General features: G+C 41.4%; 2 protein-coding genes across 7 annotated transcripts in view; one reads left to right on the top strand and one right to left on the bottom strand.

Annotated features, from left to right (window-relative positions):
• ube3c (ubiquitin protein ligase E3C) overlaps window positions 1-24,797 on the bottom strand; it is a 97,878-nt gene that overhangs the window by 16,253 nt on the left and 56,828 nt on the right. The window contains exons 1-4 of one of the 6 annotated variants that reach the window (XM_023804819.2): window positions 5,693-5,813; window positions 1,662-1,782; window positions 1,283-1,336; window positions 810-884 (exon numbers count right to left, since the gene is read on the bottom strand). In XM_023804819.2, coding sequence (XP_023660587.1) covers window positions 810-884; window positions 1,283-1,336; window positions 1,662-1,727 — 195 coding nt within the window. In that variant the 5' untranslated portion in view covers window positions 1,728-1,782; window positions 5,693-5,813. Of the gene's footprint in view, window positions 1-809; window positions 885-1,282; window positions 1,337-1,661; window positions 1,783-2,216; window positions 2,240-2,427; window positions 2,782-2,810; window positions 2,893-3,236; window positions 3,592-5,692; window positions 5,814-24,797 lie in introns of those variants that run through there. The other 5 variants (XM_023804825.2, XM_072710836.1, XM_023804822.2 and 2 more) reach the window with 5 other exon arrangements.
• LOC111840216 (motor neuron and pancreas homeobox protein 1-like) lies at window positions 5,305-10,794 on the top strand. Its single transcript, XM_023804839.2, has 3 exons — window positions 5,305-5,846; window positions 8,966-9,126; window positions 9,718-10,794. Exons 1-3 carry the CDS (start codon window positions 5,387-5,389, stop codon window positions 9,829-9,831), a joined length of 735 nt encoding a protein of 244 aa, XP_023660607.1. The 5' UTR covers window positions 5,305-5,386; the 3' UTR covers window positions 9,832-10,794.

Raw genomic sequence — 24,797 nt, 5'->3', positions numbered from 1 at the left:
CTCGCTGTTCATTACAGGGAATGGGCTTTTCCCACCTGTCTTGTATTGAAAAATAAAATGCAGCACAATCCCAGAATCCTCTTAATCTGAAAGACGTACCTGTGCTTCTCGGGTCCTTTTACTTTTACTTTTAACCAACATGGGAGGTCAGATCGAAAGTGGAAACCTTAACTGCTGGTGCGGGTGACCATAAGCAGTCTCTATGTTCTACTGGTTGGCAATGTTTCAAGAGGTGAAATACATTCTTCACCCACACTCAACGTTTCCTCTGAGGGAACATTCAGCTCCTGCCTTCTACCAAAAGAGCAGCAGGAACTCTGCTCCACTAACTGCGTTTGCTGGGCGAAGGTGATACGTTCTTAGAAGCCTGCCAATTAGTTGGAATTGCGTTCTTTTCTGTGTTATGAGGCCGACGTGTGTTGTTATAATAATGCTCCTTATCGTCACTTTACCAAATGTTCTCATTTTCTTATCCTTTAAAACTTAAATCATTTTTATCGCCCAGCCCTACCTAGTACTATTCAAAAATGGAAGGGCATACAAGTAAACTAGTTCAGACAAAGACTTGGACTCTCCCTGCACTTCATAAGTAATTTAAATACCATAAATTACGCTCTAAATCAATGTTTCCCAATCTGGCCCTTGGGGACCCACAGACAATCCACAGTCTCCCTACGGGAGCTGGGAGGGAACAGAAACATGGACCAGCTGTGGGACTCTGAAGACCAGATTGGGAAACACTGCACTAAATACACAATCAAACCAGACCAAGCCTGAATCACCAGACAGAAACAATGCATGTTACACACCTGCTGTTTCCTGTCCTTATATCCTCGGACATACGACTGTATAATTATCGCATTTCTCAGTCTTCGTCTTTCATCCTGGAGAGGAAAAACATGCAGTCAGCAACACATTTGTCTGTTGCATTCCACCAACTCTTTCAGTACTCAAACCAGCTGTCAAAAATCAACCCAAGCTAAACAAAGGATTAACGTGGGTGATCCATGTGCCATTTTCCTATACCAGTGTTCCTCAACCCAGTTCTCCCTCCCTGCTCTCAAAACACTTGCCCAGGTATTTGGCGTTCTTCATTGGCTGGGAGCTGGCAGGGAGCAGAATTGTGGATTCCCAGGCGGTCTCCGAGAACTGGGTTGAGAAAGCTGTCTTATCCCACTATATCAGTGCTGTCCTTAAGACAAAAGGACCACAATGCCGCTTTGCACTGTCTGGGCTAAACGGATCACAGCTAGACCTCATTTACATTCCAGGAGCTGCGTACCTCTCGCTTTTTCCTTTCTTCTTGTGTGCGATGCAAGAGGGAAGCCTTTTCTTCCTTTAAGAAAAACAGGCACATCAAGTCCAGGAAAATATCAAAACAAGCATTACATCTTTAAACGTTTTATCACGATTAAGCTGGCTTTTTCGAAAATAAAGCAGTCAAAAAAATCACCCAAGACAATACAAAATGAATAACCTGCTACTCGTAATTCCTAGTTTTGATGTGTCCTGAGAAAACGTTTGTACTAATATGCCACATTTACTTAAGTCTAACCATACAAACAGGAGAAACTTTCTTTAATGTATGCGAATCTTTGGGCAAAAGTCTTCAACGAAGCGCTAAAAACCATTTAAGTGAAATGACATGGATGACGCCATACCTTTTTGCTGGCTCCGCCGAGAGACACTTTGGGTCTTGTCCTGAAATCTCCCTCAAAACTGAACATGGTTTAAGTGTTCATTTAACAAGCTGTTGGCGTCGCGATGCTACCTGAACTGTAGCTGAAACAGAAAGAGGACCGTCAGTTTTACAGTAAACCGAAAAACAATGAGGACAACAAAATAACAATCCTGTTACTCACTGACTCAAACTTAAAGTCTTTCTTGAGGTGTGAGAATGATATGACTATGGCACTAAATAAATGAGAGGAATCAAACTGCCTGTTGGTTACCAGGATTAAAATTAAGATATTTACATCATTTAAACACCTACAACCATATGCAAAATAAGCAGTTAGAAGACTGATGGATGCATGAAGATTATCTAAGAGTATCTGACCTGCTGTCATCCTAATATTAGAGGATCGTTATTGCGATCACTTGACTAATCGCCAGAGTATTTTCTTATTGTTGACCAGATTCTTAACGAGACTGTCAAGCATTCAAGGTGGTGAATGACTTCACCTTCCTCCTAATGACACCCTACCTGAACTTACCCCGTCAACACTGCTTTCCCTTCACAAATTCCGTACCTTGATTGAAATCTTATATACCTTCTAATTAAAACCTAATAAAATGACCCCCCCCCCCCCGGCCCACGTGTCTTATGTTAGTACAGTCACCGCGCGCCGTGAATATAACCCTGGTCAACATGCTAGTTATCCGAGCAGGTTCCAGTGTCACGAGCGACTGGTAACGCCTACTTACCATCATTTCGGGGAAAGCATAACTAGAAGGAGCAATTCAGATATTACACAACAATGACGGGACTGTCGAAATCTGATTCCGTATCACTGCTAATTACAGTACATACACAATCACGAATTAAAGAACATACACCATCACGAATTAAAGTATATAGACCATCACGGATTAAAGTACATAGACCATCGCGAATTAAAGTACATACACCATCACGAATTAAAGTACATACACCATCACGAATTAAAGTACATACACCATCACGAATTAAAGTACATACACCATCACTAATTAAAGTACATACATCATCACGGATTAAAGTACACAGACCATCACGGCTCTTCGCCGGATGAATGAGGCAGACACCTAAACCTGCCGCTCTGTGTTACCGGGGGGGAAACTTCATCAGTCACTTTGAATGGGTTTCGGGTTTGCTGACTGCGTGTTAGTCTTCGACCATCAACACACCAAACCTTCCCAAACCTTCCCAAACCTACTGACCAGCTGACTGCAGTGAAAAAACACTTTCAGTTTCTTCCCATGTAGCTAGCAAAAATGACTCAGCACAGCCTCCCCGCTCCTATGCAGCTTATACCATCTAGCCGACGGAGGGTGTTTGATCACTTCTACACACACCGGCGGCGATCCCCTCCAGCCCGTCTTTAGCCAGCCATACAAGTTTCCAGCCCTTAATTAACACTGATCGCTTCTCTTTTATTTTCATCTTTACAAGATTAGCGAACTTGCTAACAATCTAGCGCCACTGGACAATCTATCCTGTCATTGTTCCGACATACAAGCGCACGATTCTTTACCTGAAAATAGGGAAATTATCAACGGAAACCACACACTGCAAACAGGGGGGAATATGAAACGCTGTAACACAAAAACGAAATCTCTCCCTTTTCCCCTTCTTTTTCCAGAAACACAACACGGCGACGCGGAAGTCCCGCCTCCTGCTATGGCTGATTCAATTCTAATTGGACGGCGACGTTCTTGCCGCATTGTCATTCGCTAAAATAAGTAATTACGGAGGAACCAGTTTCTGCAAACGTTTCTTCCTTCCAGGGAATGTGTCAGATGCAGAAACTCAGTAGATACGGAGAGATGTACGGTCACGATTCAAGAAATAATTACGGCTGGACCGAGGACAAATTGTACCTTGAAGACATGATGTAGTCGGGAAATATTGAATGTTACCTTGCAGTTCAATTTAAACTTAGTTGAACGTCTGCATGTAACAAATACCATTAGAAAAGCGAACCTCAATGCAAACATAATGCACACTTTGGACATTAATAATGTCAGTGATGCAAAATAAACGCTGTATAAATGTGTATGATTCAAACTGTAAAACCAAATAACAGCAACACATTTCGTTTACGCCAGTTAATTTTCAGAATAGTCTGTCCCTTGTCAGGCTCTCGGTTAAGTTTAATTTTATTATCCTGACACTTTTATTATCGTCTTAATCGTAAATATTTGGTCTATGCAATAACAAAGGCCAGTAAATCAGGGAAGACTGAACACTGGAAATACGGCTGTTTGCCCCCCTAGGCACTGGAAAGATCTTACAAAAAATTGGCTGCTAACTGACTGACAGAGGGATGTAGGAACTCTTTAATGTGTATTCAGGACATCTAATTTTGGTCTAGTTTTATTCAAAACCTTAGATTGAGGTTCTCTAGTTGTCCTCTTCTTCCCTGTCAGAAGGGATTATATGCGACTTTGAGAGTTTGACTTTCTTTATATTCCGTGTCGCCCTGATCTCACTCAGCTGTTTTACTGCATCTATTGGTGGTCTCCTAAAAAGTTTACTTAGTTTGTCATAACTTAAACCTTGTTTTCTCCTATACTGGGTTTTTAGTTTATACAAGACACCAGTCCATTACTGGACACACACACGACCATACACTATAAGCACTTCAGAGATGCCAATTCATCTAACAGTGTGTCTTTGGTGAAAAGTGGAGTGCGTGGAGTTTGCATGTTCTACCCTTATTGTGCGGGTTTCCATGCAAATCATCACACGTCGCTGATGTGGTACAATGTTCAATCTGTGTGTCATGGCTCCTGGGTTGTGGATTTCAATTCCAGCTCACCTTTGTTTGGGATTTGTATGATTATCTCCTAAACCAAAAGAGGTTGCTCATCAGTTGAGCTGGTAAATCTTCTGCCTGTTTAAGTAATGCCCCCCCCCCCCCCACACACTCCCAACATTGGACCTGCTTCCTTTCCACCATAGACTTCTTGGATTACACATTTGGTTGTACTTGTTGTGTGTATTTGCCAATAAACCAAGCAGAAGTTTGTATATACAACAACAACAACAAATTTATTTTTGTATAGCGCATTATCACAACATTACATCGTCCCAAAGCGCTTTACAGCATCCCCACCCAAAGCGCCCAGTGAGTAAGCCATAGGCGACAGTGGCAAGGAAAAACTCCCTAGAAGGAAGAAACCTTGGGAGGGACCAGACTCAAAGGGGGAGCCCATGTAGGTCGATATGTAGGCCTATTCTCACACATTTGTAGGCTAATCGAAATTGTATATCTCTAAATATCCACCAGCAGTTGCCAGGGAAAATGAAACGACCTTGTAGGCTATGGTAGACTAATAATACCGGAATGTTATAGTTATGATACTGGAAGTTATATGACAGCGCCATTGCAATGTAACATATTGCATAAATCATACACTTATGTACGTCATGCCAGTCTTATAGTTTTAGTCATACCGAGTTTTCTCCTATGATTACGGCCGCTATGGTCGCCTCCACACCCCTTAGTAAAATAAACGGTTAAACTACAAACCAATTGCACATAACTGAAGCGGAGACGCGCAGCCAATCACCTTCGCAGCTTGAAAGTGAAATTCAAGTCTTGCTTGCCAAATTTGCCCAAGAAATAGAGAACCGACCAGTTAGTCAGGTCATTGTCATCGCGCCGAGACCGCTAATCAGATGGAGAGATCCAGAACCTTCCACATCGACGCGCTCCTGGCCACCGAACCATCGAAGGCGACTAACCCGAAACGGTCCCTTTCTGCTTCTGGAAATCGGTCCATTTTTGAATCTATTAACAGCACCGGTAGATTCTGCAAAACGACTCCACTGAGGATTTCCTCCTGCGCCTCCATCCCAAAACCGGGGTGTTTAAGTACGCAGTACCCAATCCTTGAATTGCATACACCCATCTCGGCGGGCCTCTTCCCCCGGTACCTCTACGGCCACCAGATCTACACCCATTCAGCGGCTTCTTACGGTTACCTCCCCGTCCTGCAGTCTTACACCTTTCCGCAAGTCGCCCACCGGCATCGCCTAAGCCAACCTGTCACGTTTCCTTCGGAAAGTTTTCAGCTGGACCACTGGCTCCGTTTTTCCGCGGCAGAGACGATTGTTCCCAGAATAGCAGGCTTGGCATGTAAGCACTGGCGTGCACAGATAGAGACGAGGTGGTGCTGAAGCACTTGCCCTTTTGCCCTCAGTCCAAAAAAGTGCCCTTTTGAAAGACGTGATTTTTATTTTTTTTTTAAAGCTGCGCGATTTAAAAAGGTGTGAAAATAATGGCTTGATTTGTGCCCCTTCTTCAAAGACACCCGAACCCTGTCGCTTTTTCACTGTCACCGTGTCACGTGAACACGCTTGCAGCTCATTTGTTGTGAGGCGTGTAGCAGCGGCATGACATAGGACTACTTGGAGTAGGCATAGTAGGCTAACTATAGCGACTGGGAGCCACGGCGGACAACACGGCAGCTCTTTCCCTTCCCAACCAGTCAGGTAACCCATGAATCGAGTGAAATTATTCTGTTTGCCCTCTAAGACCAACCTGCAATTGTTTTGTTGTGAAGTAGCCTGTCAGAAACTGCACATGACAAACTTTGCCAGCTTGCCCCCTCCATCCATCCATATGGATAAACAAAAAAACGACACATTTAAAATGTAACCTAAACCATTTAGGCAACCCCACTCTCCATCAATTCCGACCTTTTTGCATACACTATTGAAAATATCACGTTATGCTATAGGCTACATGCCGTTAGGCAGAGGGCTCTTTTGAGCCCATTTTTCGTTACAAATTTTAGGATGATCTCACGGAAATCTGTGAATAAATACAACGTTTTCAAACTGAAGTCAGTGACGGGAAGACATCACACTTTTTAGAGATGGAACTGCAGAAAAACCTAAAACCTTGACATGATTATGAATAATAGAATTATGGACGTTTCTCCGTTTTTGTGGATTAGCCTTTCCATAACTAACGTCAACTACTGTCCTACTTTGGTAAGATTGAAATTAATGTCTTTGACTGTCTTTAGTAGGTGTCTCCTGTGAGAAAGTTAGAACACCGTCCAACTGTCTAAAGATGCAGTCTTTAGCCTAACTGGTTGTTACTGACTCAGCGATGCTCGCAGACATTTACGCACTGTGTTGTGACCTGATTGTGACAGAACAGTGACGTTGTTATTGGTAGTTTGAAGGGTACGGTGTTGGGGGTGCATGTTAAAAGTTTTGAGAAGCACTGGTTAGACATGTTAATTTTTTTTGGTGTAACATATTGGCAACATTAACACATTAATTTGCTAAAGGAAAAATAGGCAGTTCCCAATTGCCTGTGAAAACGACCATTCTGCCCTGTTCTTGTAATGACCACAGTCAGTCTTATTCGTTCTCATACATTTTGGTCTATTTTTAGAGAATGTTTTGAAATAAAAGTCAAATTGCATTTAACCTGTGCGTTTTTTTTATTATAAAAAGAAAAGGTTTTCCACATATGCAAAAAGTGCCCTTTTTTCCCCCTGGAGCACTTGCCCCCCAAAATGTCTGTGCACGCCACTGCATGTAAGTATGCCTTAACATTTTCTTTGAATTCACTTTGCCGTTCCATTATATTGGTGGATTCATTACAACCTATCATGCATTAAAGCAGTTATAGTTCTCTGTGTTGACAATCTGTATTTGGAAGCATATATCAAACCCATTATTTTTATGAATATACGCACATACACACACTTATTCGGTTTATGGTGCAATTGTACATTTATGAAGAGTGCTTTACTGCAAGCATCCAGTTTGTACGGCAAATACGTTTAACAGGAATAGGTAGAACCTAAAACCAGGGCCGTACAGAGACGTTTAAAGGGGCGGGTGCTCAAAGTTAAAAAAGATAGAACAGGCTGAATAACAACAACTCACATTCATGACGAATCTAATATGGAATTATGTGGATATCCATATTAGATCGTTTTTAGTGAAATAAAAGCCCTCCAGAAAAGAAGGGAAAAGTCCTGTAACTTACTTTAAAACAAAACATGTTCCCTAAAACGGTGGACAGAGCTACAGACCCCCTTGTAACACCCTTACCCAGTTAGCTAGCAGTTAATGACCACCACTACTTGTGCAGTTCATAAAAGTACAGGTAATGTTTGTCGCGCTGTTGCACAAACAGCACGCTCATTTATTTCAATTCATTTGTTGTTATAGACTATAGTGTGCGCTGTACACCCTATTTACTGTTTTGTTGCAGTCCGCACCTTCCAATTAATTTGCCTGCTTCTCCTCCAGCTCCGTACCACCCAGCCTGCAGAAAATGCGCGTGCACTTTGCGAGCTCGTACCCGGCTCGTAACGAGCGCGCTCTGCCCTCAAGGGCGAGCATTGGTTAATGGCAGTCATGTGACTGATGCAAGCCAGATCCTTTTATTTAGCAAAATTGAGATTAATAGTTACATTTTATTGTTGAGGGGCAAAGACAGGGCTCCATACGCACATACACATAAAAAAAAACAACAACAAAAAAAAAAACAACAACAACAAAAACCCAAGAAAAGGGCACTTGAGGCATCCTGGAGGAAAGGGGCGGGTGCTCAAGCACCCTCCGCCCCCCGCCCCCCCCTCTGCACGTGCCTGCCTAAAACAGTAGCATTGCTTTTATAATTTGGACTCCACTATACCTGTTTACCAAGAAAAAAGAGAGGTGACTGTTGTTCAACGAGAGGAAGAGAAGCTCAAGGGACAGATAATGGACACTTTGAAAGTGGCAGTGAGGTGTGAACATTAAGCATCGTAAACTGCGTACAAGACAATGGCTTTTTGTTACTTTACACATTTTGACTGATGTTTTCAAAGACATATAGGTGGGGAAATTTACTTTTCACCCGACTCGATTATATGGAAATGTTATTCGACTCACTGACGATGATGTGAAAAACTGTGCACAAAGTGAAATTTTTAAGGTTCACACTCAAAACAATACAAATTAGTGATGTAATAATTGGTTGATTGAGGGTTTTTAGAACTAAAAATGACAATTCCCCTATACTTTCTTACCCCACACTGAGTATCAATGTGAGACTCGCATAATTTCTTTTTTAGATTTAAATGAACAGGGTTAACACATCATGTCATATATAGTTTTTAAATCTGTTTTTGTTAAAAAAAAAAAGAGGAGGCTTAATAGTTTTACAACCACGGCTGTTTTTACGTTGAAATTTCAAAGCTATTCAGGATGGGAAAATAGGATGACCCCATACTTCTTTTCCAGATCAGACACAACCTCATTTACTTGGGAAATGCCGAAGACCAAGAACGGCGTTCACGAGAGAGCAGCTGTTGGAGCTCGAAAATCACTTCCGATTTAATCAATATCTCTCCAGACCGAAACGAGTTGAACTGGCCACGTCATTGATGCTTACAGAAACACAGGTAAATATATATCAGCAAAATCAGTTACGTTCGATCGGTCATTGTGCCCATCCAAACGGATCTCTAAAAAAACACTTGGCCGAATGGTGTTCGATTAAGGAACTACGTTTTTATCTAGGCGACTTTTTAATAATTTGATTTATTTATATAGGCATATAATTTTAATGGAGGACGCAGTGAAAATCAGAGAGGGAAATGATGTTTTTGTCATCTTTCTTAGAATAAGGACAAAGTTAAAGGTATTACATCTTGCTTTTCCAAATAAGAAGGAACCATCGTTGCAATAATCAAATACAGTAATACAATCTGGATATTTTTAAAATTATAGATACATTTCACGTTACATAGAAAACAAACGTTTAAGGGATTCTTAAAACGGAGAGATTTCGAGATGATTTATTTAAACATAATAGACCTATTAATCCGTATACATTAATTGTCTCCTTAAAATATGTAGGCCTATATTCTGGTTAGGTCTTTGATTAGACAAAATAAATTCGCTACACGTCTATGATCTGGTTACACCACGAACAGATCTTAGGTAGAATTTATTTATTTTGGGATATATATATGAGGAATTTCTCTTTGCAGATCAAAATATGGTTTCAGAACAGGCGCATGAAGTGGAAACGAAGTAAGAAAGACCAAAAACAAGCATCAGAAAATGTTGAAGAACAAAAAATAGACAAGAATGGTGTGGGTTGATTTTAACAGAAAAACCAGACTGTCTGACTTAATTGATGACGACGGAGGTTTCCCGTGTGACTATTGAAATTGTTCATCAGAAGATGAATTGGATTATGGCGTGATATCAGCCCACGGCCATGCGAGCGCGAGGCTGTGTAATGAAAACATCTTGGTAAATCCGTCGACAGATGATCTTTTCTTAATATCAGTAGCTGACAAGTTGTGTCATGCTTGCAAACTCTACTGGAAAATGTACATTTAACATGTAAAATGACTGTTTTTGTATGTCGCATTTTGTGTAGTTCATAAGGGCACCTTGAGTTATTTACGTATATTTCTTACACGTTGTATATGCCTAATAAAAATAAAAAAGGGTAGAAAAGCCTTAGCTAATCGATGATGATGATGATGATGATGAATTACTAATAGACATGCATAACAATGTATAAACAATATGGATATGTATAACCGTAATATTGTTATATATAGCATATAACTACTGTGAAAACAAATCAGCACGTTCGGACAGTATAGGGAAGAAGGTGCCCTTGATTCAAACTCCAGCATAAGACACAATTACCTACAGCTATATGGTGCAACTGGCAGACCCTTGAGGGTACAGCCCTAGTGACAAGGAAAGGTACAAATTGGTACTCTTTTTTCTGACAGGTATATTATGGGTAAATGGGTCAATGTCATGGTTAATTCTGATGAACATTTTGATCAAAATGCAATTGTACCTGGTAATTTTTAAACGTAGTCTACATATTTTTTCCCATTCAAAACATTTTGCCACGAACACATTTGATTGACGATACCTGTATGAGCAACGTAGAGACGCCACTTAACCGTGTTGTATATAACAACGAAACCGGAGTATCTCAGTTGAACCTCGCGGGGAGACTATGTTGCCCGATGAACTAGAGGTATGTCGCAAGAGTGGTATTCACTGATCACATTATTATACTTGAACGAGCGCCACATTTCAACAATAAAGCCAAACGATTTAAAAACTTGTTGTGTTTTATTTGACACGATTGAAATATTCGGAATAATCATATATTGCATAGAAAGCATGTATGTTGTTCCTACTAATGCGCTGCGTTTCCCTGCAGTGCGCACTCCCATTGAGGGCAATGAAAAATGGATACAAAGGCAATTCAAAGTTTGTATGCGTTTTTGACTCCCTCCTTTCCCCTACAAACACTAGAGACAATCAATTATAATCATAGAAACGGCCAATACAGCACAACATTAAAAACACACTTAGACGCACATGTAAGAACGTGGACAGTTTATAAAAGAAACTTAATTCATGCGGGGGAAAAAATTATGAAAAACGCAGTACAAGGCTTCGCGATTTTCATTGCGTTTTTTGACTTCCCTAGTGTGAACAAACCCTAACAGAAACTGTATTTGTTAGTGAGGATTTTGGGACATTGGCCTCCGCAAAGGCCACGTTATGTTGAATTAATCGCTTAATGCAGCATCGCCACGTTTACGGCTGTCCCTCCTCAACGGGATGCAAGCGAGCAAAACAAATAGATCGCGCAGCTCTAAGCACATAAACACAGTGGACCGATTTAAACGTCCATCAACAACACCCAGGAGAGGAGTTAGGGTCCTTTGAAGGCTGCGATCACAGTCAACATTAGCCCATATAGAGCAGTGGGTTTTAAGAGATGGGAAAGGAAGCTGTAAACTAACTTAATTTAAGGACGTTTCAAAAACGTGTTAATATTTCCATCTACCCGATTTACCGCAATTTTGCACAAAACCTTCTAAACACTGTAATCACTGTTGCACTTTACGTCACTGTGTCCTTGTTCAACTGCTATGTGTGCCTTAACTGCCCCTTGGGGACAAATAAAGTTTTTTTTTAATTGAATTGAATTTTATTGAGTTTAATTGAATTGGATTGAATTGAATAAGGACGTGTCACTCTAAAACAGCTGAACGGTCACACTTGGCCAATATGGGCTCTCGCCCTCTATAGCCTAGACAGGCTACACGTGAACAAAAAGCTTGTTTGCGTAGAAATGCGTGGAGAGTGCGTGTGCAATTACATTACATCATATTAAATGTCCAATAAACTGGATAGTTATTGAAATTGTTGCTGTGCCCCAATCACATTTAATGCATCCGTACCTGAATCGCGTCTCTTGAAGTTCACTGGAGTGTTTCTTTTAATAGCTATGTGAAGGAAAACTGTATTTTCCAATCCGCTAAAATGTATGTGATATCTCTCTGCAGTACCAAACATTTGAGGAAGATGTGGAATGACGGCTCGTAATAGTGGTGGAGTAACCGGGACCTTAATGCTAAACATGGAGCAAAGCGTGGGAGCAAAACGTTCGTAGGTTAAACTTCACACATAATTTCATACGAAACTACTCCGCCACCCCAGAACAATGGAGGAAACGTCGTTTTGGTAGTTGTTTTTGGGGGGTGGGGGGGGGTATTATTTATATTATTTTTTATATTAATTATATTATTTTTATATTATTCATTATTTATATTTAACTTAGATAAATGTAAAACAGTTTAATCAGCTGGACTTTTTGCTCCGCTGCATCTCTTTTACTGCACTTCTCCATAACTTCCAGCGCCGGTGCTTGTGGTCAACTCAGCAAGCTTTCACTGAATCACTGTAAAAGAGAAAAGGCCTAAAATTTCACGGGAACTTATGAGTTTTGAGGACTAGAACTTTTAAGTTTTGAAGAAAAACACCCAGTGGTGGAATAAACACAACAAACATTTGCAAAACCATAAACACCAATCATAAAGACCAAGCTTAATGTAATTAATTAAATTAATGAATCTAGGCAACTAATTAAACCCTCACATTACAGTATAGTGAAGTTGATACAAACTAAGCTTTAATATGACATGCATAGCCTGCTTACATGCATGCAGCAGAAAACTAATGACTGGTTCTCCACATATACACTTACCACACAGACTTCAAGCAAGAACTAGCTTTGCTAAAATAATAAAACAACACTTTAATTCAGCATGTGCACTATAAGATACATACGTACAAGGACGCTGTCTAAAAGCTGATCTATATCAGCAGGAGCAGGGCTCGTGGCTAATTTGAACGAGACATGGAGCAGACGGTGCGCAACGCTTTCATGCTGCTATTTTTTATGTACTGCAAGTGTGTGACCACCTCTCATTAGGAAGATAATACAGTGTAATATGCTATAAATACCTGCTTAACTCCTGTTGTTATCAACACTGCGGGTTGGATCATGTATCGGAACGCGCGCCACTGCCATAGCTTTTAGCCAATGACGTGTCAGTAAGCAGCGCGCACAGGGTACTGCTGCGTCGGGATGCTCGGAAATTACAGTTTTCCGCTCAAAGAAAAGACAATAGGTTGGGACAACTTTTGTTGTTAGCAATAATTAGTATGTACAACTAAACATTTGAAGTTTTTATAGATATGAAAGATAAATTATCTGAACGAAAAGTAATTACTCGGCATAACAATAGGTGGTTTTCTTAAAAACTTAGAAGCTTGAGTTGTCCTCAAAACTCAAAAATCTAATGCAGTAAGTTGCCTTGAAATTTTAAGTTGTCAACTTTTTTTTACAGTGTATAAAAACCAGTAACTGAGACTGTTTAAGTACATGTAACTGTGTGTTTTGTGCATGCAACAGCATTTAAGGCTGATGTGTAAAGTGCAACAGTACAAAGTAAACTTCAGTTCACAGTTCAAGTGTGGGGTGTGGGGGGGGGGGGGGTTGACAGTGTGTTGAGGATGGCTTGTGGGAAAAAGCTCTCACACTGTCTGGCGTGTACAATGCAGGAGGTCATTTCAGTGAAAGAGGAGGTGTTGGTGGTCCGGATGAAGTTGTCTCAGATGTGCACTCCCAGAAGCCTGGTGTTCTTACCCGTCTGTACCGTGAAAGTCGACATTCATTTCTTTAGACTTGTCCAAATTCAGAGACAGATCGTTCTCACTGCACCACACAGTCAGCTGAACAACTTCGCGTCTGTGCGCTGACTCGTCGTAGTGACCGATGAGGTTCACCACAGTTGTGTCATCAGCGAACTTGATAATGTGGTTGGAGCTGGGCATAACAGTGCAGTTGTGGGTGAGTAGTGTGAATAGTAGTGGACTGAGAAGCTTCTCTTCTCAGCCTGATGGTGCTGGAGATGCTGCTACTGAAACAGACGAACTGAGGCCTCTCTGACAGATAGAGCAGAATATTTCACTCCTAGTTGATGCGCATCTTACAACTCAGATGAAAAACAAAACATAACGAGACAAAACGCCGAAAAAATACAGTTTTACTATATTATTTCCTTCAGGGGTGCCACTAAAGATTTTGGGCTCCGTGGAAGCATTTTATATGGGGCCCCCAACCCAGAACAATCGGATTATGTTCCGAAGTCACTCAGGGGCCCATGGAATCGTCCTAACTTTCCCGCTTTAGGGCGCCCTCGATTCCCTTCGCTGCCTCTCGAGGCGCCGCCTGAAAAAAAAAAAAAACGCGAGATCGGCGAAGTTGGCGAGACTAGGGGGCAGCGGCACCAGCCGTCCAGAGAGGGATACGGACGCGGTCGGGACGGATCCTACAGGCGGTCCAGTTAACGAGGAACGCTGAAGCCACCGCAATGCAAACGTGTAAATTGAAAATGTGTGCATTAAGAAACTAGTCAAACAAAACTGGAAAATAACATAGAAATGTATATTCAAAATTCAAAAGAGTTGCCATTTGTACACGCACAGACAGTACGGGCACATGGGAATTTTCGTGCGATAAGCACACAAAAGAAGCACTGAGAAGACATTGTAGAATACAATAAAAATAAACAAAAAAAAGTGAAGGACACTTTTTTCCTTGGATCTCAGGAGGATAAATAAAAACATTGCAAATGTACACAGAACGGACGATCGGTAACCAACAAAGATTCTCAAACCTTCCGCAAACACTGACGCGAATGCTGTTTTTATCCAGGGCAAGCTTCCATATCTCTATACCAGGGGTATTCAACTAAAATTTAAAGAGGTCCAGTTAGAGAAAAAATCTTGAAGCAAAGGTCCAGATGATCATAAAGTCTAACTATTTAATAGTGTGATATATATTTAAGTAGCCAATTAGTTGCATCAACGTTGTATGTAATCAGTACCGGACTGTCAAATCAAATTAATTCAGTACAATTCAAAAAGTTTTGACATTATTTATTGTCACGTGACATAGAACTTCGGCCAGCTGGCTTCAGCTTTACGATTTCAGGTTCTACTGCTAAACCTCTACCAAAAAGACTACAAACGCTGCGCCGGTTAAAATAAAGCGCCCCGTCAGTTTTGAAATAATAACTAAATGTTTTGGCTGTCGGTCCGGGTCCGTATGGGACAGCTTCTGGGTCCGGACCCGGACCGCGGTCCGCCTGTTAGTGACCGCTGCTTTATGCCAAGGTGCGCGCATTTGCACGGCTGTTTGCATATGGTGCGCGGGCAGCAATCCGTGTGCCGGGCTCTGACTGAGAAATGACTAAAACAGACATAAAATGTTGCACTGTGTGATCGATGTGATACTGTCAGTTCCCTCTCCCTTACCCACGCGCTGTAAAGGCTGCTTTTATTTGGCCCTTATAAGTGACATTCCCTTGGATTTTGTGAAATTTCCTCAACACCAGAGGGCGCAATTGTCCATGCAGGCAGTAGTCCAAGGGTGTCGAACTCCAGTCCTGGGGGGCCGGAGCCCAGTGTAGCTTAGTTCCTTCCCTGTTCCACCACAAATGATTCAGCTCAAGAACTGTGTGGTAATTAGCACGAGTTGTTGAATCAGGTGTGTTAAATGAGGGGAAACCCAAAAATGTGCAGGGCTCCGGCCCCCCAGGACTGGAGTTTGAGACCAGTGCAGTAGTCTATTCACTGTGTTCATATGTATCCATTCACCTATCCATCTGTTTTCAGTAACCGCTCGTCCATTTTGGCTTGCTGTAGTCCAATGACTATAAGCATATATACAGTGCCTGACAAAAGTCTTGTCACTTCACCAAGTTGTAGGAACAACAAATAATAACTTGACCTGTAGTTAATCAGTTGGAATCAGAAATGGCTTATAAGAAAGGCAAAGCCCTCTAGATTATGCTTATTATACCAAAATAAAGTTTTTCATCATTCATTGAGTTTTGTCATGTAATTAGGACAGAAAGGTCAACTTTTGCCTGGACAAAAGTCTTGTCATATACAAAAATAATGTAGAAATTATACATATACTTTATTTAGAATACACAAACATGCTACAATAACATCAGAACATAAATCATGATGCCTTGGAAGAAAGAATTAATAACATGTATGACTTCCATGAGCTTGGAGGACGGCATCCATACGTCTTGGCAATGACTGAAATAACTTGTTGATGAAGTCATCTGGAATGGCAAAGAAAGCAGTCTTGCAGGACTCCCAGGGTTCGTCTAGATTCTTTGGTTTCGTCTTCCAAGCCTCCTCCTTCATCCTACCCCAGACATGCTCAATAATGTTCATGTCTGGTGACTGGGCTGGCCAATCCTGGAGCGCCTTGATCCTCGTCAGTTTCAGGAACTTCAATGTGGAGGCTGAAGTATGACAAGGAGCGTCATCCTACTGCAGAATTTGCCCCCTCTTATGGTTTGGAATGTAATGGGCAGCAAGAATGTCTTGATACTTCAGGCTGTTGATGCTGCCATCCATTCTGCAGATCTCTCAAACACCCCCATACTGGATGTAACCCCAAACCATTTTTCCTCCACCAAACTTGACTGTTTTCTGGGTGAATCTTGGGTCCATGCAGGTTCCAACAGGTCTCCTACAGTATTTGCAGCATTTGGTATGCAGTTCAATGGATGATTCGTCAGAAAAATCAACCTTCTGCCACTTTGCCACTGTCCATCCTTACTGCAAGCTGTGGGCCTTAGCAAATTCAACACGGTTTTTTTTGTTGTGTTCTCATTAATGCTGGTTTCTGTGCACTAATTCGGCCATGGAGACCACTGCGTGCGAGAATTCGAGAAACTGTTCTTGTAGACACAGCGGTTTCTGGTGACCAGTTCTGATGTCGCTCTACTGCAGTTGAAAAAGGGTTGGCCCTGGACATTCGAAGCAACAAACGGTCCTCTCGAAGAGTTGTCTTACGTGGTCTGCCTGACCTGGGCTTGTCATGAACATCACCAGTTTCTTTATATCTTTTTTTAATCCTCTCCACTTGACGTTTGGATACATTAACAATGTCTGCCACCTCAGCAGCAGACTTGGTCTGTGGTTGAATCTTTGGCATGTTTTCAGAAGCCAGGCTGCACTTCAAGTGAAGGTCTGGTTTGCTGGGGATCTTTTTATACACACCTGGGATTATGTTAATTACAATATTTGTCAAAGGTGAACCTCTAATCTGTGATTGGTTGAATCATTAAAAGACATGACAAGACTTTTGTCCTTGCAAAAACAGGTGTTATGGACTTTAACAAACTGTGAACATCAGGACACTTTTTGACTGTTTCATTTTGCACCCAGTTATTAATGTGAAAGTCCTTGGCATTAAATTGATCCATTTATCGTAACAATTGATTGATTATAAATAAAGTAATATGCCTTTTTAAGTTACTATGTCCTTATGTGACAAGACTTTTGTCAATGACTGTATATATCAAGGCTGGGGAGAGAATGGTTTATCTGGAAAAAGTTGAATTATGACTTACTACTTACTGCTACTGTGGAACCGATCCGATTAAGTGTGTGTGTGTGTGTGTGTGTGTGTGTGGGGGGGGGGGGGTGATAAAGTTATATCCATTTGTCTGTTTTCCTCTGGAAAACTGATAGAAACGCCAAGTAAAACTAGAAACTGCAGGCAGTTACTGAAGGGTCCAAAGGGTATGACAAGTAGGACAGGTAGGACAGGTAGGACAACAGATGGTTTGAGTAGAAGGTAGAAATCAGGATGGAGATTGTTGAGTGTCCGTCTAACAGGTCAGGAAATGTAGGACAGAATGTAGGACCCTGTGGTGTAGTGCCTGAACCTGACTGAATGTAATGTTTTGGTGAGATAGTCTGAGTAGTAGGTAGAAATCAGGATATAGACTAGTTAGTATCGGTCTAACAGGTCAGCAAATGCAGGACAGAATGTAGAACCCTGTGGTGGAGTGCCTTAGCCTGACTTAATACATGTTTTGGGTCAGATGGCCTGACTAGTTGGTAGATTTAGGGACCTTCATACCTGGTCTGGTAAGTGTAGATATTACATAGTTGCTTTTTTATACTGCCTGTGTAAACATAGGCTGTGTTGCATATTCTTAACAAAGTGCTGAGTTGCGGGAGTGTGACATGTAACAGCAGTAATATCATGCTGTATGCTATTCTAGGATGTATATTTAGACAGGAGAAAGGCTAAAAGTATTGAAGGCATTATTGAAATGGAGCGCTGACTCCACCTGCTGGCCAATTTATTATAAAATTGTAATTGCTGTAGTGTACACAGCCTGAAGAAAGATTAAAGTTTGAAAGATTTGTAAAAGTCAAATGGCAGGAGAATATAAGCAGATTAAAAATATGGACTTAGATGAAGGTTAAGGTGATTAATATTTTAATTTTTAAATAAACAATAAGCAGATTTCAGCTGCATTAACCAAGGTTGGTCTTAGACATATTATGACAGTGGCTGTAGTGCCCCCGTTTGACTGATTGCCACCAAACTTGGAAGGTCTTTTGCAGCTTGGCTGAGGCAGTCTAGTAACACAGCCGTGCATCAAATTTTGTGAGGATTGGATGAAGCATGCCAGAGATATAGCTATTTGAATGAAATAGGCATGGAAACAGTGTGGCCAGCAGGTGGAGTCAGCGCTCCATTTTAGAAATTGTATTCAATACTTTCAGGCCTTCTTATGTGTAAATTAAGTCTGATAATGTTCTATGAGGCAAATTGGTGAAAAATGAAAGTGAATAAAAAATATGGACTCAGGTGAAGGGAAAGGTAACAATTCTTTCAAGGTTTTATGAGAAATAAGGACATTTCAGCTGAATTTGCTAAGGTGGGTCTTAGACATATATGGACAGTGGCTGTAGCGCCCCTGTTTGACCGATTGGCACCAATATTGGAGGGTCTGTCTGAGGTCCCTTACTACATTAGGCCGTCAAATTTGATGAGGATTGGCTGAAGCACGGCTGAGATTCAGATGGTTGATTGAAATGAGCATGGATATGGTGCAGGTTTGTTGTAGCTGGTGGCCATAGCATACAGGTCAAGATATTTTTATGAATTATCCATAAGGGCAATGTCCTGATTGATGTACTACCAGAATGACCTACTTGGGCTGGATATTGTAGAAGTTACAGTAATATGTTATTTATTAAGTTATTAAACATCACAAGGGAATGAAAATGACTATCATTGGGCATTGCATATGTCTTGATTTGGCATGACTCACAGAACTGGCAGTACAAAATATTTTAACCAGTAATATGTCACTAGAACAGAAATGAGATAAATGTAAGTTGAACTGATTTTCAAGGTTTATACAGACATGTTATATTGTTGTAGCGCCCCCGTTTGACCGATCGGCACCAAATTTGGAGGGCCCTTCCGGACTACTATTCTACAGGATATATTAAAGTTTGGTGATGATTGGCTGAGGCAGGCCTGAGATATAGCTGTCTGATTGAATTGGGCATGGCACCTGTATGGTTTGTGTGTGGCTGGTGACTATACCTCATGGAAAGTTTATGATTTTTTTATGAATTATTTATTATGACTGTCTCCTGATTTAAATGATACCAGATTTGTGTAGGTTTGGTGAAAATCCTAGGAGGTTAACGAAATGTCTTGTTTTCAGACCAATATGAATTATGCAAAAACGCAAAGATGCAGAAGCAAGTTCTACATGTTGTTTGATTTGGCATGTCGTACTTAATTGACCGGGCAACAATTAGACTGCCATAACAGGATGGAGATTTAGCGTAGCTCTAATGTGACAGGAGATGTAGGGCAAACCGTAGAGGAGGATACTAAAAAGTCAGACAGAACTACAGGTCAGCAGATGTCAGACAGAACAGAACTTGTTTAGGTCAGATGGTTTGAGTAGAAGGTAGAAATCATGATGTAGATTGTTGAGTGTCGGTCTAACAGGTCAGGAAATGTAGGACAGAATGTAGAACCCTGTGGTGTAGTGCCTGAACCTGACTGAATGCATTGTTTTGGTCAGATGGTCTCAGTAGTAGGTAGAAATCAGGATATAGATTAGTTAGTATCGGTCTAACAGGTCAGCAAATGTAGGACAGAATGTAGAACCCTGTGGTGGAGTGCCTTAGCCTGACTGAATGCATGGTTTGGGTCAGATGGCCTGACTAGTTGGTAGATTTAGGGACCTTCATACCTGGTCTGGTAAGTCTAGATATTACAGAGTTTTCTTTTTTATACTGCCTGTGTAAACATAGGCTGTGTTGCATATTCTTAACAAAGTGCTGAGTTGCGTATTGTGACATGTAACAGCAGTAATATCATGCTGTATCATATTCTAGGTTATACATTTAGACAGGAGAAAGGCTAAAAGTATTGAAGGCATTATTGAAATGGAGCGCTGACTCCACCTGCTGGCCAATTTATTATAAAATTGTAATTGCTGCAGTGTACACAGCCTGAAGAAAGATTGAAGTTTGAAAGATTTGTAAAAGTCAAATGGCAGGAAAATATAAGCAGATTAAAAATATGGACTTAGATGAAGGGAAAGGTGATTAATTTTTTAATTTTTAAATAAACGATAAGCAGATTTCAGCTGCATTAACCAAGGTTGGTCTTAGACATATTAGGACAGTGGCTGTAGTGCCCCCGTTTGACCGATTGCCACCAAACTTGGAAGGTCTTTCTGAAGTCTAGTAACACAGATGTGCGTCAAATTTTGTGAGGATTGGATGAAGCATGCCAGAGATATAGCTATTTTAATGAAATGGGCATGGAAACAGTGTGGCCAGCAGGTGGAGTCAGCGCTCCATTTTAGAAATTGTATTCAATACTTTCAGGCCTTCTTATGTGTAAATTAAGTCTGATAATGTTCTATGAGGCAAATCGGTGAAAAATGAAAGTGAATAAGAAATATGGACTCAGGTGAAGGGAAAGGTAACAATTCTTTCAAGGTTTTATGAGAAATAAGGACATTTCAGCTGAATTTGCTAAGGTGGGTCTTAGAAATATATGGACAGTGGCTGTAGCGCCCCCATTTGACCGATTGGAACCAAAATTGGAGGGTCTGTCTGAGGTCCCTTACTACATTAGGCCGTCAAATTTGATGAGGATTGGCTGAAGCACAGCTGAGCTTTAGATGGTTGATTGAAATGAGCATGGATATGGTGCAGGTTTGTTGTAGCTGGTGGCCATAGCGTACAGGTTAAGATATTTTTATGAATTATCCATAATGGCAATGTCCTGATTGATGTACTACCAGAATGACCTACTTGGGCTGAACATTGTAGAAGTTACAGTAATATGTTATTTATTAAGTTTTTAAACATCACAAGGGAATGAAAATGACTATCATTGGGCATTGCATATGTCTTGATTTGGCATGACTCACAGAACTGGCAGTACAAAATATTTTAACCAGTAACATGTCACTAGAACAGAAATGAGATAAATGTAAGTTGAACTGATTTTCAAGGTTTATACAGACATGTTATGTTGTTGTAGCGCCCCCGTTTGACCGATCGGCACCAAATTTGGAGGGCCCTTCCGGACTACTATTCTACAGGATATATTAAAGTTTGGTGATGATTGGCTGAGGCAGGCCTGAGATATAGCTGTCTGATTGAATTGGGCATGGCACCTGTATGGTTTGTGTGTGGCTGGTGACTATACCTCATGGAAAGTTTATGATTTTTTTTATGAATTATTTATTATGACTGTCTCCTGATTTAAATGATACCAGATTTGTGTAGGTTTGGTGAAAATCCTAGGAGGTTAACGAAATGTCTTGTTTTCAGACCAATATGAATTATGCAAAAACGCAAAGATGCAGAAGCAAGTTCTACATGTTGTTTGATTTGGCATGTCGTACTGAATTGACCTGGCAAGAAATGTCGATTGTAGGCTTCACCGTTCTCGAGAAATAGGCAGAAATGCAAAAGTTGTCACTGTTGCGCCCCCATCTGGCCGAGTGAGGTGTCCTTTACAGTTTAGGCAGAGGGTCAGAGCACAAATGTATCACCCAAATTTGATTTAGATTGGTCATTGAGAAGCCTGTGAAATGCCTGCTTGATTTTGATTGGCTGATGGCGGCCACTCTTTAAGGAATAATTACTGCCATTGTAGGTGACTGACCACAGGCTGCTTCCTAGTACATATCTACCAAATTTCAGTTAGATTGGCAAAGGCAGTCAGGAGATATTGCCAGTTTTTAGTTGTAGCGCCCCCTATTGACGAAATGCGGCCCGCCTCGGACCGTGTCCCCAGAATGGTGTAGGGAGGTAGCATTTCAAATTTGGTCAAGGTAGGCCAAGGCACGGCCAAGTTATAGCCGTCAGACCAAAACGGGCCAAATTTGGACATTGTTTGGGCGTGGCTAATGGCCGTAGGATATAAAAATGTCTGAATTTTGTGGATAATTCTTGATCAGCAGAGAATTCTGATTCGTCTGACACCTCATTTGTCTGATTTGGTAGGACAAGCCAGGACTTTAAGGAAAAAGTAGGATTGGCAAATTATGCAAATTAGCAAAAAATCTAAGTAGGCGGAGCTTCATAGTCCAAATGGCAAGTTGGTAGGGCTTTGCTGTCTGTATATGTAGAACAAAGAATTTCGATTGTAGGTCTAACAGGACAGGAGATATCGACCGAAACGTGTTGGGGGGCGCTAAGGCGCCCCCATCTGGCTGGCAGGACTGGGTAGGACAACCTGAGTAGTGGGTAGGAATTGACATCATCTGACCAAGTTTGGTTGGTCTAGCTCTTACAGTTTAGGCTGTACATTCAGTTTTAGGGCAGAAAAATAATAATAATAATAATAATAACTAGAAACTGCAGGCAGTTACGAAAGGGTCCAAAGCGCAGGACGATCGGACTGGTCGGACAGTAGAGGAATAACGGCAGTGAACCGGCGGCCAGGGTAGTAGAAAGTCAGACAGAATTAGACTGCCATAACAGGATAGGAGATGTAGGACAGAGCTGGACGGTCTCAGTAGTAGGCAGACATTAGGATGGAGATGCTTTTAGTGCAGGTGTAACAGGCCAGTCAACATCAGAGAGTACACTGTGCACATCAGGATACCTAGCTGAAATACAAAAATACTAAGCTGGGTTCGAACCGGCGATCCTCTGATTACAGGCACACAGGATTAGCACACTGAGCCATCCGCTGCTGTGGGTAAGATGACTGAGATCAGTAGACACCTTCTGGTAACTCGTTTTAGCTCAATGAGCCTAGGTGGGTCTTAGATGTATATAGACAGTGGCGTAGCGCTCCCGATTGACCGATCGACACGAAGTTTGGAGGGTCTCTCTGTGGTTCAGTCCTACATCAGTGAGCCAAATTTTGTAATGATTGGCTGAAGCATCCCTGAGATATAGCTGTCTGATTGAAATGGACGTGGCACCAGTAGAGTCAGGGTGTGGCTGGTGGCCATACCTTACCAAAAGTTTCATTTTTTTCTCTAAATCTTTAAAAGGACTATCTTCTGATTTGAAGGACAACAGATGTATGTAGGTTTGTTGAAAATCAAAGGAGGTTAACAAGAAAAGCTGTTTTCAGACAAATATAATTTATGTAAAAACAGAAAGAGGGAGAACCAAGTTATATATGTTGTTAGATTAGTCATGACATAGTTAATTGTAGTCGCAATAAATTTCAACTGTAGGCTTGACAGGTCTGGAGATATAGGCAGAAATGCAAATCGGGGTGCTGTAGCGCCCCCATCTGACTGACTGGGACGGGTCAGTGGGACTGAGTAGTGGGTAGGAATAGGAATCTTGTTGCCAAATTTGGTCAGTCTAGGACTTACGGTTTAGGCCGGGCATTCAGTTTTAGGGAAGAAAAATAATTATTGTTCAACCCTCTGGAGTAGTGCCTGAGCACGTCTAAATTAACAATAATATAAGCTTCATTGATCATCGTGGGGAAAACGCCTTCACGTATCCCCAGCTCACTTCACGGAGGGTATGCTGTGCACATCGGGCTGCCTAGCTCGAGGACCCACCTAAGCTGGGTTCGAACCTGCGACCCTCTGATTACAAGCATACAAGTTTAGCCCACTGAGCCACCCGCTGCTGTTGGTAAAACTGGAGAGATCGCTGGACACCTTCCTACCTGATCTGGAAACTCATTGTACCTCAAGGAGCCTAGGTGGGTCTTAGATGTATATAGACAGTGGCGTAGCGCTCCTGATTGACCGATTGACACGAAGTTTGGAGGGTCTCTCTGTGGTTCAGTCCTACATCAGTGAGCCAAATTTTGTAATGATTGGATGAAGCATCCCTGAGATATAGCTGGCTGATTGAAATGGGCAAGACATCAGTACAGTCAGGGTGTGGCTGGTGGCTGTATCTTACCGAAAGTTTAAGATTTTTCTGTAAATCTTTAAAAGGACTGTCTCCTGATTTGAATGACACCAGATTTATGGATGTTAGTCGAAAATCCTAGGAGGTTAACAAAAAAACCTGTTTTCAAAACATCTGTAAATCATGCAAGAAGGCAAAGATGTAGAACCAAGGTCTATATGCAGTTTGATTCGTCAGGACATAGTGAATTGGACTGGCAATAAATTTCAACTGTAGGCTTGACAGGTCTGGAGATATAGGCAGAAATGCAAATCAGGGTGCTGTAGCGCCCCCATCTGACTGACTGGGACGGGTCAGTGGGACTGAGTAGTGGGTAGGAATAGGAATCTTGTTGCCAAATTTGGTCAGTCTAGGACTTACGGTTTAGGCTGGGCATTCAGTTTTAGGGAAGAAAAATAATTATTGTTCAACCCTCTGGAGTAGTGCCTGAGCACGTCTAAATTAACAATAATAT

Source organism: Paramormyrops kingsleyae, chromosome 4 (assembly GCF_048594095.1).
Source record: "Paramormyrops kingsleyae isolate MSU_618 chromosome 4, PKINGS_0.4, whole genome shotgun sequence".
In the NCBI taxonomy this organism is placed as follows: domain Eukaryota; kingdom Metazoa; phylum Chordata; class Actinopteri; order Osteoglossiformes; family Mormyridae; genus Paramormyrops; species Paramormyrops kingsleyae.
The sequence above is the reverse complement of the archived record's forward strand: the minus strand, read 5'-3'. Positions and strand labels throughout refer to the sequence as shown.